The following is a 17201-nucleotide window of genomic DNA, read 5'->3' as shown; positions in this document are numbered from 1 at the left end:
TATTTCCATATTACTATATATTACTTAATATAATATATATATTTTTCTTCTACAAAAAAAAAAAAAAAAAAAAAAAACATGAAAATAAAGCTAATAATTTATATTAGAAAATATATATTAATTTATCATCTGCTTTTAAATTTTTCTTTTAGTGTTTTTCCAGAATTCAGTAAATAGTATTTTAGTAACAGATTTTCATATAAACCCTTGTTCAAAAACAATAAATAATATTTTACTAAAACTGGTCTATAAAATTTAGTTTTGAAAAATATTTGATATATTTTATTTCCTTTGGCAATCTGGTTATCTGAATTAGAGCTGTAAATAATATCTCTAAAAAGTATATCATGCAATAATGATCCAATCATAAATTAATAATCTGATCCTTTCTGTCACAATAGATTTAACCTCCAGAAGGCAGCATAAATGATATCCCCATACTTTTTTTAGTGTTTTGATTTCTTCTGTAATCACACAGTTATTAAATTCTCAAAATCCGAGATTTAGAAAGTATTTGTCATGCTTGAAGCAGTCACAAATTTGCCACATGCAATACAATCAGAACAATAAATTCTTTCCTTTTCCATCTGTTATTGTTGCTATGAATTGATCAATAACTTCCATGACATTTATATAGAATTACTTGAATCATGTTAAGCAAAAGCAGATAAATGCCTCTGCATTATTTTACATATATAAATTATCATAATACTTATAGAAACTAAATCGATTAGCATTGTTGCATCATGTATTGTCTTTCATTTATGAAAGAGGGCACAAATGATGATGTAGGTTCCTTAGAACAAAATTACAATAGAAAGGCAGAAATTCAAATACATGCAGAAGTATATTTATATAGCTCAAAACTTAACTGCAATTGAGAACAAAATAAATATATAATAACAGGAATCAAAGATTGTATCTTATGAACCAGACTTCTCTGAGGCTGGAGATCTTGCATTTTCCAAACAAACATTTAGCATCAAGTTATGTTGCCAAAAATGTTACTAAATCAAAATTGCTTCAACAGCACATTATAACAATATAAATAAAATACACATGTACAAAAAAGTAAAAAAATGAAAGAAAAATTCACGGGAATCAATGGAATATATAATACAAAAAGAAATATTTCAAAATATTACTTTTAAAATGCTTTTTTGAAATTTCTAATAACTAAGCATTAAATAAAAGCCATTTATTCCCCCCCTCTCCCATCAACAATGAAAGAAATACGTTCATAAATATACAGTAGAATAATAATAAGTCGGATGCTCTTACATTCTAGCACAGGGATGGCACGTGACACAATATTTTGGACACGATTTGCATTTTATTTCAAAATAACAAAGTTCACTATGAAGTATTACGAACAAACGCGAGTGATCTGTCGCAGTATGCATATTCCTATTCCCTACCATTGTGTACTAAGAGTGGTTTAACATCCCTTGATAATGTAATGGTGTTAGTCACAAAAATAGTCAACCTCATATCGTCGCAGGTTTGATGCTTTGTTGGATGAAGTCAATTCGGTGTGCAATAGATTAATCGTATAATAATGTTCACTGGTTGAGCCACGGGAACGTACTTCAAAGTTTTGTTGACTGCTTAGAAGAAATCAAGACTCTTTCTGTTTAACGAGGGGAAAATATCCACAGTTATTGGATGTTATGTGGCTTTCAAAATTGATGTTTTTTACATACATATGCCAACATTTCAATGAATTGAACATAAAACTTCAAGACACATATAAAACAATTATCGTCATGATGAATCTCATTCGCGCTTTTGACACTAAACTGCATGCTTTCAGAAACAATATTATTACAAGAAACTACAAGTACTTCCCAAACTTGAAAAAAAATATCAAAGATTTAAGAAACCATGCGAAGAAAAAGTTATTGTAGAATTTATTTCCGTAACTGATTCTTCAATCAAGGAATTTTCAGTGAGATTTTCACAGTTCAAAGAATTATCGAAAACGTTCAAGTTTATTATGTACCCTGATGTGATTTCATTTCATAAACTGAACTTAACCCAATTCGATTAGTTGGAAATTGAAGAATTTGAAATGTGACTGATTGATTTCCAGTCTAGTTCAATATAGATTCAAAAAATTATTGAAACAAGGAAAAAGTTGGAATTGATTGAAGCAGAAAGATTAACAAGCAATGTATGTAAAAATACCAATAATGAAATTTTGGAAACATGGAATTCGATTCCAGACACATTTAACTGTTTGAAGAAGCTGTCTTATGTTATTTTAACCATATTTTCATCTACCTATGCCTGCGAGTCATTATTTTCAGAGATGAATAACATTAAAGACTCGCAGATGACTCCAATTCAGTATGCATTCTGCTAAACGTAACATCTTACAATCCTAATATAAGTTATTTGTCATCAAATCTGCAACAACAGAAGTCACACTAATGTTACTTTAGTTTGAATTACATGTATAACTAAAAACTTTACTACTATATAATGCAAATTGTATTTTTTTCATAGTAAAAAAAGAGTTTTGAGTTTTTAGTATATTATTTTCTTAATAATCACAAATCAAAATTATTTGACGACACGTCTATACCTTATTGAACATTTCTTTAGAAAAAATGGCACGCTGACCCGTAAAGGTTCTTCATCCCTGGTCTACTGTGTGTATATATATATATATTAATTTCCTTTAATTTTTTATTTTAAATTATTCTAAAATTTTCTCTTACTTCTTGATCAAAATCCTACTTTTTTTCATTTCATTTTTCTTAACGCTAAGTCTAAAAAGATTCAGATCATTGTAATTCTCATGCGGCATGCAAAAAGATAAAAATCCCTAACATCCATGGCATACCTTTCAAAAATACCTAAGATTCTCTTTTCTAAATCAACACATGTAAAAAAAATCTTTATAAGAGTCCCTTAGTGAAAGCATTACGGGAATTTTTTTTTGTCATGTAAATCATGCCCTCCTGAGGAAAAATAAATTGAAAGTTAATTCCATAAGTGTCTTTTTATCAGTCACTAATCTGCTAAACTGTTACACACATAAATGTATGAATATATTTACAAAATAAACCAATAAATATATTTGAGTACAATACAAAAACATTTAATACAAACATCTAAGATTTATAAAAAAAATTACTCAAATAAATCAATGCATATATATACAGATGTAAAAAATTAGAGTAGAATGTTTTGCTTTTCTTCTTGGAGCACTTCTAAGAAAATCTCAGTCTCGTAGCCCATAAAAACAACATGAAAGGAATATGTACAACAAAATGAGTTGAAAGGTACCATATTTTCTTTAATACAAATTTACAACTCTCTAAGTAAAAACTTCTTGCTTATGCTTTCCACAAACAAACTCATTTTTCTCCCCAAAGTTCATCTCACCCATAGTATATTACTATTTCAGAGTATTAGACGACTTTTGAAACATGTTTTGATATCTGTCAAACTCATATGTCTTGTTCTTTCTTCAGTTGTAGAAGAGTCCAGACATATATTTTTTCAGGTATTTTTCTTCAGACAAACAGGAGTTTCCATCAAGAGTACTAGAAATATATAAAAATCTGTTCTCATATTTGAAATTTCAAATTAAGAGTAAAATAGAAAAACAATAAAATACAAGAATATTAAATAGCAACGGATGAGTTTTTTCCAATTTACTTATATGCAGTAATATGAGATTAAAATACAATACGTATTACAAAGCAATTGTCAAATTTTTTCTTTGTGCAGATTGTTGAAGATGCTGCTTTTTCACATTTTTATACAATGCGAACAATTATATTTTTAGTTTCTTTGTATAGACAAGATAACTGGGTATGAATCTTGGATTTTTTCTTTTTGCTGTATTGAGAATATAATTTTATAAAGATCAACAACTTTGGATATTATGCAATTTTTATGTCAAGATAACACGAAAATTGTTATTTATTTATTTTTCCTTTTTGCATTTCTGAATTATCATGCTTACAATATATATATATATATATACAGGGTGTCCCAAAAAATGTATACACACTTTAAATAATTGTAAATTTGGGTTTTTTTTATAATTCGAATAATTTTCAACATGTAAAAGATTCTACAAATATCATTCTATTGTCTTGTTATCGCATGTTCTCAAACTGACGTCCGTTCTGCTCCAGACACTGCTGACAACGCAAAGCGATGGAATAGCACACATGATGGAACAATTCCCTTGGGATATTCGTACATTCATGTTCAATGTTTTCCCTCAATTGAACAACTGTTGCAGGTTTATGGACGTCCTGAACAGTTCCATCAGCTTCAAACTTATCTCTAATTCGAGTGATGGTAACTCGTGTAGGTGGTTCTTTGTTAAACTCCCTCTTAAATTGTCTTTGCACTTCTACTGCATTTTCACACTTCCAGTAGCATTTTAGAATAAATTTCCTTTCTTCAAATTTAAGTCTGTCTGCCACCACTCGTTTCAATGGATTCAGTATGTAAAGAAAGAAGAAATAACTTAGTTATCAGCTGCTAAATTGTGTATACATTTTTTTGGGACACCCTGTGTATATATACGAGGGCAATTCAGAAACTAACCTCCGGTTGATTGAAAAAAATACACCAAGTTAAGTAAAAATATTTTAATATATACATCTTACAACTACATCTTTGCACTATTTTTCGACATAGTCTCCATAACGATTGAGGCACTTATCGTATCTCTTCACAAGCTTTGAAATTCCTTCTGCATAAAAATCACCCGCTTGTGCCTTGAGCCAGCCTGTGACCGCATCTTTGAGCTCTTCGTCGTCATCAAACCGCTGGGACCCGAGCCATTTCTTCATACGCATGAAGAGGTGATAATCGCTTGGCGCCAGATCTGGGTTGTAAGGTGGATGGTTGAAAACGTCCCACTTGAAGGACTCAAGAAGGGCTGTTGTTCTGCTAGCAGAGTGAGGACGGGCGTTATCGTGCAAAAAAACGATACCGGAAGTCAGCATACCACGGCGTTTGTTCTGTATAGCCCGTCGTAATGTTTTTAGTGTTTCACAGTACACGTCTTGATTAATGGTCGTCCCACGTTCCATGAATTCAACCAACAACACCCCTTTGGCATCCCAAAACACCGTTGCCATCAGTTTTCTGGCAGAAAAATCTTGCCGGGCTTTTTTTGGTTTGGTAGGCGAATCTGAATGTGCCCACATCTTTGATTGTTCTTTTGTCTCAGGGTTCACGTACTTAATCCAGGTTTCGTCACCGGTCACGATTCTGTTTAACAATGGTTCTCCTTCGTCCTCATAACGTGACAGAAAGTCTAATGCAGAGGCCATTCTTTGACTTTTGTGGTGGTCGGTAAGAATTTTTGGCATCCATCGTGCACAGAACTTACGGTAACCCAATCTTGCTGTCACTATCTCGTACAAAAGAGTCTTAGAAATCTGTGGAAAATCAGTAGACAACTCCGCCATTGTGAAACGTCGATTTTCACGAACTTTTGCATCAACTGTCTGAACGAGTTCGTCAGTCACCAAGGATGGTCTACCACTCCTCTCTTCATCATGAACGTTTTCTCGTCCACTTTTAAATAAACGTACCCATTCACGGACAACTCCTTCACTCATAACTTTTGGTCCGTACACGGCACAAAGCTCACGATGAATAGCTGTTGCAGAGTATCCTTTGGCTGTAAAAAACCTTATAACAGCACGCACTTCACATTTGGCGGGATTTTCTATTGCAGCACACATTTCAAACTGCCACAAAAACTAAACTAGCGCAGGTACGATGTTCACTCGACTACGGCTTGATGCCGACTGACCTGCTGAGCGTGTGAATGCACAGATGGCGCGCTACTCCCCCCACTACCCTCACTGTGACCAATCGGAGGTTAGTTTCTGAATTGCCCTCGTATATATATATAATGCAACAACAAAAACCAATCTACTCATGAATGAATTTAAACATAAAATTATATACAGATCCACAGTTTTGATGCAAAAATAATATTCTAGAAATTACTTGTTGAATTTTTTACTTTCTTGTATATCAAGTATACAGTGAGAAAGTATTGCAATAGTTAAAATATTCAAAACGAGATTTTAGACTTCCCATAGTCAGAATAAGACATTTTTTTAATTGCAAACTTCCATTCAAAGAAAGTCTGTCTGTGAACACAAAAACCCTTTGAGCTAGATGAATGAAATTTGGAATATGACCTCTACTCCAAATTAGAAGATTTTCATCAAATTTGGAACAAAATCCATTCAGAGGAAGTCTATTTTTTTTTTTTAAATATATGTTAACATGATAATTACAAAATAAACAGAGTTCAATGGATAAAATTTGATATACATATTTAAGCTCTGCTGTTGTTGTTTCTAATGGCACTTGTCATAGACAAGCCCACTGACTTTAGAAGTCAGTGATTTTAAGGCAAGGGTGTGTCTCCTATTTTTCAGTAGCGCCAAGAATATGACTTAGCTACACACGTCACAACCCTTTTTATGGGGTGAACTTCATTCATGCATTTCATTCACTCATCCACAGATTGTAATTTAGATCTGAATCAGAGAACGATCACACATGATCCAGTACCCCCAGTGGTATTACTCTCGACATGGAGGAGTTTGTGACCACGACAGATTTATACGGGCACTAGCCACCACACACACGGGAAGTCTTCGGTCGGCGGGGTTCGAACTCGCAACCCAAGGATACGAATCCAACACCTTACCAACCAGGCTATCCCTGCCCATTATTTAAGCTCTAAAATGTAGATTGGTATAAAATTTAGAACAAAATCCATTAAAGGATTTATTATCTGTCTGTGTGTAATTAACATGGTAACACAAAGACACAGTTACTTAAATAAATGAAGATAAGTGATTTGTGATCAAATTTTGGCTTTTGTCTGACAGAAAAAAAGACTAAAATGCACTGCTACTTTTATATTTACCACATCCCAATGACTAATGTCTAAAGATTGTATTGCAATATGTTCTTTCATAATTATTACACATTAATGGCATATAATAATGCACAGAAATCAAATTTAGATCCAAATTCTTTAAACTAAATGAGAAACTTTTAGGGAGACTACTCTGGCTGGTGGAGTTGTCACATTTATAAGTGCTCAAATAAATAAATGGTTACCAATAGTAGATAAGATAGATAACAAAAAATTTGATTCTGTATTTCTACAAGTAAAACAATAAACCATATTTCATCTAACTAGTTTATTTCTGTATTGTGTAATCATAATTACATGAAAACAATAGATAGTCAACCTGTTGAGAAATTTCTTCACCAAGCTAAATGGATCGTAAAGCATAAATGCACAGCATATATAATTTTGATAGCAGCCGAATAAAAATTCTGCTCCAAATTTAGAAAAATTTTATAATGAAATCTACATTACTTTAATTAGAATTACTCACTTTATCTCCAATTTCTTTTATTGTTTCCAGAAGCAGGTGGTGCAATATTTTCTTTCCTAGCTTTTTGTTCTGAACAAATTAAGTCATTCTTTACCCTAAAAATGCATTTATAATTATATGAATATAAAGAAGAGAGTAAAGTAAAGAAGAGAGTACAGAATTAGAGAGTAGAGAAGAGAGTACAGTAAAAGAGAATACTCAGCAGTAGCAAAATAATAATTAAATGCAGACAGAAATAGCTCCAAACAATACAGGATTTAATTAAGATAAATATATAAAAAAATATTTTTAAACAATTTAATTAATAAAATAAACAATAAATTTTAGGAAATAAATTAATTTATGTTTTGTGGCATCATTTTATTTTTTTAACTTACTGCTTTCTCAACATCTTTCAAGTTTAGTTTGTTTTCTTGGAGCGATGGGAATACAAGTTTTAGAAACTGCGATTTATTTTTTTACCAGCAACTTTTAATGACCAGTTAGAATTAATAGTATGTAAACATTCAATAAAATATTTTTTTATAACTTGGTCTTAATGGCTTTCATCAGCAAAACTTTTTAAACTTCAAATTTTGATGGATAAATAACTCATACTATTTTAGAAGATTTTCACAATTGTGTTATGCATGTCCCTAATTTTCTGTCTATCTTCATACATCCAATTATTGAAAAATTATAATAAAGGAAAAAGTATGTATTGGTTCTCTGTAGGAAAAAACATTTAACTTAAAACTATCAAAATTTGACACAGGTATACTTTGAAAAGTAAAAATGTACAACTGGGAGCAATTAAAAAAAAATTAATTAGAAAAGGATTAGATAAGAATTTTGCATTTTCTCATGATAACTCAAAATTATTAGGGCATGAAACTAATTTTTACATCATTAAATTTTTTTTAATGCTATGAATTTAACTGCCATGCTTTATTTTCCCTTTAATTTCAGCATTAAAAAAATTTTTTTTGTATAATTTTATAAAATATATTTCAATAATGGTAATAAAATTTCAATCATTTTCATTTTTTCATCAAATATTTAATTGCAAGACTTCATTCAATTGTTGAGAATAAAGTAAGAATGATTCTACAAACTAACTGCAGAATTTACATTTAAACAGGAAGGGAAAGTGCATTTTAGCAAAAGACAATATAGAATTTGTAATGGTTTGCCCATGATTTGGGTTTTTAATGGCACTATTATGTTATGAAACTCGACTCTATTAGGAAAGTTCATGATCACAATAAACAGAACAGGTTTAAAGGTATAATGACATATTTTAATATCTATCACAAATTAATGTTTGAAAATACGTTGTTGGGAGAATCATGAACATCAAGAAGCGCATTAGAAATTCATTTGAAATGAGTCACCTTTAACAAACAGCTAATTTGCAGAGATTAATAGTCACTAAAATTATTTATTTATTATTATTACTAACATTATTAGATATTTTATTTAAGTTGATATTGTATGCAAAATTTGGCATTTTTTTTTTCATATTAATAGGATTTTAAATAAAAATTTAAATCTTTTACAGATTCATTCCAGAATTCAGCAAACATTTCTAGAAATTAGTGAATATACTCGTTTTCCTAAAATCTGTTATGCCACCAATGCTATATACGTATAAACGATGACATTAATTCTGAATGTACAGGGTGTTTATAAAGTCCCGGACCCATTTTGATATTTAATAACTCATAAAATAATAAAGATATAAACACACTTATGACATTTATTGATGGAATAACTCATATATTTTCCTTTTCAGGTTTGAATATTTTTACTTTTGTAAATATCGTCTGCGTGTGTGATTAATTTCAGATAATTTCATTTTCCAGTCTAAATATCTGTACTTTTCTAAATATTGTCTGCTTATTAATTGCATTTTTCTCTCTTTTATTTTTGTCAACTATTGCAATGTTATGTTTACTTTTGATGTGTTTGTTCTATGTAGTACTTTTGTATGTGATGTTTTATTCGAGCGGATATTAAGGAGAATGCATACACCACAAGAGAAAGCACAGATGTTATGGTGGTTCATAGAAATGAAATCGATAGTGCAAGCACAGAGAAATTTCAGAAGAATTTACCAAAAAGATCCTCCATCCAAAAACAGCACCTTGCAGTGGAAAAAGAATTTTCTAGAAATTGGAAGTATCGAAGATAAGAAACGTTCCAGACGTTCTTGCACAAGTGATTTTGATGTTGAGCGTGTCAGAGAGACATTTTTACACAATCCTAGAATATCTGTGAGATCAGCGGCAACAGAATTGGATATGCCAATTTCGACGGTGTACAAGGTTATTAAGAAAAAATTAAGACTGCATGCATACAAAGTTCAAATTGTTCAAGTTTTGGAACCGAACGATAGACCTAGGAGGATGGCCTTTGCAACAGATATGCTAAGGAGGACAGAAGATGCTGCTGATTTTCTGAAGAGCATAATGTTCTCCGATGAAGCATACTTTCATGTTTCTGGCATTGTTAATCGCCATAAAGTGCGCAAATGGCTCTGTGGATGCCGACATGCTCGTCGCTACCTGGCGTGAAATTGACTATCGACTTGATATTCTCCGTGCGACGAAGGGGGCACACGTGGAAGTTCATTGACAAGGGTCATGAAACTTTTTGAGTCTATTTAACCATTTATGTTATTAATTTAAATCTATCTTTATTATTTTATGAGTTATTAAACATCAAAATGGGTCCGGGACTTTATAAACACCCTGTATAACAAAAATGGAAAAATATCTGCAACTTGAACAGTGATTTTTATCAATAACTATGGTTTCTTCCAGAATTTTTATGTTTTTGCATTATAATTCATGGTGCATTTAATATTGGTTCAGATTTCTCATGATTTTTGTTGAAAAATGCACTTAAAATATTAAAAAAAAAAATTACTAAATATAGAAAAGAAAATTATTAATATGACAAAAAATTTGATAATGTAAAAATCATTTTTGCAATTTATGACCGAAAAATGACAAAATTTCATTTCACATTTAATTAATTAAAATTTACACACACATTTTATTTTTTAATTTCATTTAAATTTATTATCAGTAAAAATAAAGATTAACCACAATCAATATTTCCAGCAACCCAGCTGATTGTCGAATATATATAGGCATGCCTAATAATTTAGTATAAGAAAGGGCACTTGTCAAGAGATTTATACTTTTTTAGTTTAAGGTTCAATCAATTTAATTTTTACATAAATTGAATTCCTATGAATTAAATAAATGACAATTTAGACTATGTTCTTGCAAAATTTCTCAAATCATCGTTGCCTTTCTAAAACATTTTTTAATCTTAATTACTTTCCTCTCTATAAGGAAGGCAAGAAGTTCTCAATGTCTTAACTAAAAATTAAATAAAATCCACATATTTATAATTTAATGCACATGAACTATAAATTATTCTCACAACTAAATATAGTTTTCATTTTATATACTAACTATTTTGGTTTCTTCATATTATACATGTTCTATCAATTTTATTTTAGGATCTTGTCATACAGACCTTTAAAAAATTAGCTTATTTACAAATTCTTACATATTTATACGTTAATTAGTAGAGAATACACATTTTCAAAAATGCAACATCAATATAATTTAAGAATTTAAATTTTTGAAAAAGCAGTATGTATACTAAATGTGTTAAAATGTCAAAGAAATAACTAAAAATTAAAAGATTAAATGTAATGCATATTAAACAAAGAAGCAATTTTGATTTGAAAAATTTTTAAATACAAAAATAAAAAGAAAATTTTATCTGTAACTTCTACTAGCAGAAGATATACTCACAGGAAACATACAATTAATTAAAAATAATTTCATATGAAATAAATAATATAAAGTAAAACATACATGCCAATTACTATCGGGAAATTGGGTATTTTAAGTGATTCATGAAATGCCACTATCTTTTCACAGTTTTCTTTCTCCTATGGGAAGAATGAATAAAGGTTCATCAAAACATTGTACAAAGCATATATATTATATATATGTATATATATATAATTCCTTGGTTTTATTATCCATATTCAGTGAAACATTTTTGTCTAACATTAATATATATACATATTTCCAAAGCATGATTTGAAGCAAGCATAAAAGTTCTTTAAATATTTTCATTTTTCATAATTTGAATGAAATAAGCTAAATTTGATATTTTGTGAGGATTTCTTTATCCAAACCCTCATAAGAACATGAGCAAAGTTTGAGTGATTATAAAATTATTTTTAGAACATATTAATTTGAAGCATATTATATATATATATTAAGGAATTTGTAATATTGCTTTTCTGCAAAATAAGTCTCCTGGTAAGGAAGGTAATTTAACAGATAATTTAGATGAATGCAAAATCAGTGACTCTTTGACCTTGGTGACAAATAATTTAGCAATTTGGTGAAATCAATGATTCCAGAAATTACAAAAAATATTGGCAACGGCTCCAAAAGGACTTGAGCTATGTTATTTGTTTTAGGAATTTTTGTGCCTTGTTTTGGGAGAGACAGAGCTATCAGAGGATGATCAAGCAGCTACCAAAGGCATGAATAGTTTTTTGATTTCTCTCTCCTGCAAGGTTTTTCTGAATGCTTTCTGCTGTTACGGTTATTTATTACCAATTTGCTGATAGTATATTTCTGTTTATTGTAAGTCAATTTCTAAGTATATTTCAGTTGTGCCTTGTGGTCTAAGTGATCATGCAGAATAAAGCATCTTTATGTATACTTCCCTGTAATAAAATTTTTCATGCCTATCTCTAACAGTGTGGATAATACCAAATGGAACTTATGTAAAGTGTACGCCTTGTATAAGTTCTGTTTTCAATCATTATCTAAAGTACATTCAACTCATTTTTTATTCATTATAATTGCATTTATTAATTCTGATACTGTATTTTATCTCTATAGCAATACAAAATATATTCATTAATGCACAAAAAATATAAGCAGTTGCTTTATATCTCTATTTGTAACAACTGGCTAGATTCAGAATTACTTTTCAGCTTATTTCAGTGATTATTTTTACTTAAGAATTTGTGATAATCTTTCACTTAATTATATATTTAAGGGAATATAGATTAATGGATTTGAAATATCACAGTCAATCTATAAATATATCCCCCATGATGTGAAAGTTTCATTTATCTACTGCTGGTGGGGTTTGCTTTGATAGACCAACAAAAGTATTTTCTCTTATATACTATAGTCATAGATAAACAAAATATATTTAAATTGCATAAAGTTATCCTTTTAATGATGCCAATTTAATAGTCATAGAATTTTTATTCTTAGAATTTACATTTTTTAATACAACAATTTCATTTTTTAACTACATTTCTTTTTAAAATTTGGAACAATACTTGTCATTGTTCTAATGAAATTCAAACTGCTTTTATTTTTTTTGCAGTTACTCATAAGCGAATTTTTCTTCCATTCATCAGTTAAGAAATAAAGAATATATATATATCAATAATAATAATATAATTAATTTTTATTTTCTTATTTTTTATAAATCTTTTGTGAAATCCCTTAATACAGCTTTTTAAGATATTAAGTATTATATCAATATACTTAGAGCAATAATACCTATTTCTTTAATATAGTGTTCATTTAAATGAGGAATCAGAAAAGTATTTAAACTACATGCAGTTATATAATGCAAATAGTTATGCTTTTCATGCAAAAAAAAAAAAAAAAAAAAAAAAAAAAAAGTGATTTTAATTTTTTTGGGAAAGAGAGGTTCATGTAAACTATATATAGAAAAAGTTTTAAGTTAAAATAATATTGTGTTTTAATTAATGTCACAATGTAATGTTTAAAAATATTTGATTGAAAGAAAAATATTATCAAATAATAACTGGAGATGTACTTAAAATTAAACATAACCAATTCTAGTAAATAAGTTAATCTTCTTACAATTTGGAACTCTTCCAGCATTGAATTGAAATCCTTGTCTAGATATTTAGGGTCTGATACAACACATTTTCTATCAAACTTATCATTGAAATTCTTGTCCAAATATTCAGGATCTGATATAACACATTTTTTCTCAAACTTAGTTATATATATCTTATTGCCTTTTTTCACAACACTGCCACCTACAAGAAAGAAGAATCAGATGAAATTTATAAGATAGCTGATAGTATAAATCATGCATATATATTTTGAAATAATCAATTATTAAATTGACTTTTTGGAAAAAACTACTAAAAATTACTAATTGTAGTTGACCTACATGTGACATTCTTATAAAACAATTTAAAGTTAAGTTAATCCATTCTATGTATTTTACTCTAAACACAAATTCAAGATAAAATAATAATGAATCATGACTTTAAATCATAAAACTAGTATTCCCTTTTAGAGTTCATTTCAGTGAAGTTATACTAATATCTGTAGCTGAAGATACTTCGACCAAATGAATTGAATAATAAGAAAACCATCTACATGTTGGATCTTTACGAAGTTTCAAACACATAACTCTCTGGTTCAGAAACCATAGTCATGAAATGAAGCTATTATGACTTAAATTTACTTCAAAAAGATCAGAAGTCTGTCAAGTGTCTCTTCAAATGTAATAAATAAATAATAAAAAAAAAACATCCCTTCAAAAATTTTAGTTTACAATGCCCTCTACTACATTCATCAAATATCTATTTTTTAAATCCATGTATTTATTTTTCTTTAAATCCTAAAATAGAGGTACATTTTTTTTTAACTGTTCTTCCTATAATCTACAATATTTAAATTAGAAAAAAAAATTTTTTAAAGAAAATTATAAAAAATGATGTATTTAAAATCGAAGTATGAAATAGTCAACAAAATACATTATTATAATCAAAGCAATAAATATTACAAAGCTAAAGTTAAAAATGTATTCAATATACTAAATAAACAATTTTAATCAATTTTATTATCTTTTATTTATTATTTAATAAATAATTTTGACATCTTTAGTAATTGCAAAAATTTGTAAAAATACATTGTAGATAATCATAATAAATCTCTCTGCTAAAATTTTTCTCTAAATCTCTGAAATTTTTAAATGACAGATAACAAAAAATTCTATATTATTACTATACTTTTTCCTCGTGGACGAACAATACATAAAAGGTAAGGAGGGGAAAAAAAAAAGATAGCATAATAATAACCTCTTTTAAAATTAATTACATGGAAAAAAATTGAAAAAGTAATAATTTTATTTTAAATTTTATAATTTAAAATAAATTTATAATTTTTATAATTAAAGTATTTTATTTAAAATTTAAATAAAATGTTTTAAATTTTGTAATTTAAAATAAATTACAAAACATAAAAATTGAATAAATTTATCAAGTATTTGCTTCTGAAAACTGTTAAGACACTATATGAAGAATAGATACATGAGACAATAAAGGTAAGCTGATGCAATAAATGAGTTTCCATTTGTTTTTAGCACTTGTAATTAAAATTTATATCAGAATAAAAATACAATTCATATAAAACATCTTTAATTATTTATCATTCCATACCAATATGATGTTGTTTCAGCTAAAGACAGATGATAAAAAAATGTGTGAACAACAAATAAAAAGTTTTAGGAGGTAATTGTAACAATTTTTGGAAAAATGTTTATATTTTAAATTGTATAAGCGATTCTTTAATTATAGTAATCTTTTTTTTATAGTTTAATTATTCATTCATAATATGCAGATAAAACATCCAAAGAATTTTTGATTTTAGCCCCAAAATTATTTTTTCAAGTTTAGAAATCCAGAGCTTGATAATTCCAAGATTAAGAATTACATAAACATTACAAAAGTTTTCAATACACTCACCATCATAAAAGTCCATCCTAAAAACAGGATCAGGAGAGTTTTCCATTACATAAAATTTGGCATTCTCCCCATTATTAATAAGTTTTGGTGTCTTAGCTCTTAAAGTGTCCACAAACTTCTTTGCTAGCAAATATCTCCTCCAGTAAGTCTTAAGAAAATTCTGATAATTATAATGTTTAATTTCTTTAGGATCATCAGGAAGAGGAGGAGGATGATTATCATCCAAGGGGGTATTCTTTGGTGGCTTAAACATTTTTATCTGAAAAAATTACAGTAGAATAAGAATGAGATCTGAGTCCTGATTTGATCTTACAATTTCAAACATATGGTAAAAATTAAAATAAATAGCCAAAATAAGAGTCATTAGTATGCAATACAAATCATATAACAGTAGATTTTTTCTTTTTGCTTATAGACTGGCCTAACAGGTATATCATAACACAAATGGACTAAACTCTTGTGATCAGCAAACCTATTTTTTCAACTAAGAATCACATAGATATTTTTCATTTTGTTGTTACATCTAGTCACTCATATCTGATAGGTTGATTGATTGCAAACGACGATCAGCATATATAATGTCCAACGAAATGCTTCAGTGTCTCACCAACTTTTTTTTAATGACTTAGACACCTTTTTTTTAATGTGTGTAAATAAAACAGCATTATGAAAATTAGTTCTGTGATCGTAAACTTCATGTTTTATTTACATTTAAAAAAATATGCAGTAAAGATGAATGAGCTGATATCGAAAAATTTAATTTTTTAAGTTTGCATTTTATCCAGACAAAACCCAGAAGTATATTTAACAATTTTACTAAGCACAGTAAAATGCTTGACAAAAATTTAAAATTTTCCAGTTCCTTAAAGATTTCCATTTGTTAAGAATGTTATCAGGTAGCAACATTATTTCACAATTCATTCTATTCTCACCTCATTAAAAAGTTGGAGGTTATTGATTTATCTGCTTTTTTTCCCTCCCATATTGTACAATATTCAGTTTCTATAATTCAGATATACAATCACATAAGTATAGATCTTCAATGTTTGGCTTGATTAGCCTTTGAGCTTGAATGCGTGGATCTACAAAAACGAAATAGTCAAGCATTTTGAAAGAACGATGGAAGTAAAATTAGGAAGGTTTAAAGCAAATGAATGAATTGAAAACATTAAATGCAGTCAAGGAATTTAGTTTAATATTTATAATGAAAAAGAATACTTACTTTCATTCCATCTGTGGAAATAATGAAAACTTCAGTTACAAACATCTTTTCTTTTTTAGTTTTTAGAACCTCCACAATGACTTGTTGGTCAGTAGAAATATGCAATACCTAATGAAACAGTAAATTTTATAAGTGTAAAATTTAAGGATATTATCAAAATAATAATTTTGAAGTGTCAGCAAAATTAATTAGGCTTTCTTCTCTTATAACACAATTTGATAGCAATCAAAATAGCAACAAAATAAATATGAAGTTTAGTTATTAATATCACATTTTATTAAAGTAACACTAGGACTATTTTGGGATTGACCAAATAATTTTGAACAGTGGTCAGATGGTAAGGACAACACCTGAGCTGTACTTTCCCTCTCCCAAAACTTCCATATCGCATTACTTGGATGATATTTGACTCCAACAGATTTAATGTGCATTATACTTGTTTACATGATGGTTCATCAGTAAAATTGGGTTACAAATTGAGAACTTTGTGGCCCCCAAGCCCAGATCTTGTCATCAAATCATCATGGCCAATAACATTAATAAGAAAACAGACCAATTAAACATTACTCAGAGATAAAGAAAAACATATTTAGTTACATACATTTACTTGGAAATTTTGAATGGAATGCTACAATTATAGATGTATTCTGAATTAATTTGGCTTAGCAATATTGCTACTTGGACTACAGACATTTTAATGAGAGTAACAAACATTTTTAAGACAATA

The 17201-nt window shown here is 28.6% G+C and overlaps 1 protein-coding gene across 1 annotated transcript in view; it reads right to left on the bottom strand.

The window, feature by feature from the left end:
• Nucleotides 1-3191: 3191 nt before the first annotated feature.
• Nucleotides 3192-17201, bottom strand: part of LOC129989304 (serine/threonine-protein kinase PLK4-like) — a 41078-nt gene continuing 27068 nt past the window's right edge. The window contains exons 13-18 of the mRNA XM_056097746.1: nt 16475-16582; nt 15253-15511; nt 13352-13533; nt 11294-11370; nt 7416-7510; nt 3192-3554 (exon numbers count right to left, since the gene is read on the bottom strand). Of these exons, the coding sequence (XP_055953721.1) occupies nt 7417-7510; nt 11294-11370; nt 13352-13533; nt 15253-15511; nt 16475-16582 (720 nt within the window). The 3' untranslated portion in view covers nt 3192-3554; nt 7416. The remainder of the gene's footprint in view (nt 3555-7415; nt 7511-11293; nt 11371-13351; nt 13534-15252; nt 15512-16474; nt 16583-17201) is intronic.

Source organism: Argiope bruennichi, chromosome 10, assembly GCF_947563725.1.
Source record: "Argiope bruennichi chromosome 10, qqArgBrue1.1, whole genome shotgun sequence".
Taxonomy (NCBI): domain Eukaryota; kingdom Metazoa; phylum Arthropoda; class Arachnida; order Araneae; family Araneidae; genus Argiope; species Argiope bruennichi.
This window is presented reverse-complemented; position numbering and strand designations above follow the sequence as displayed.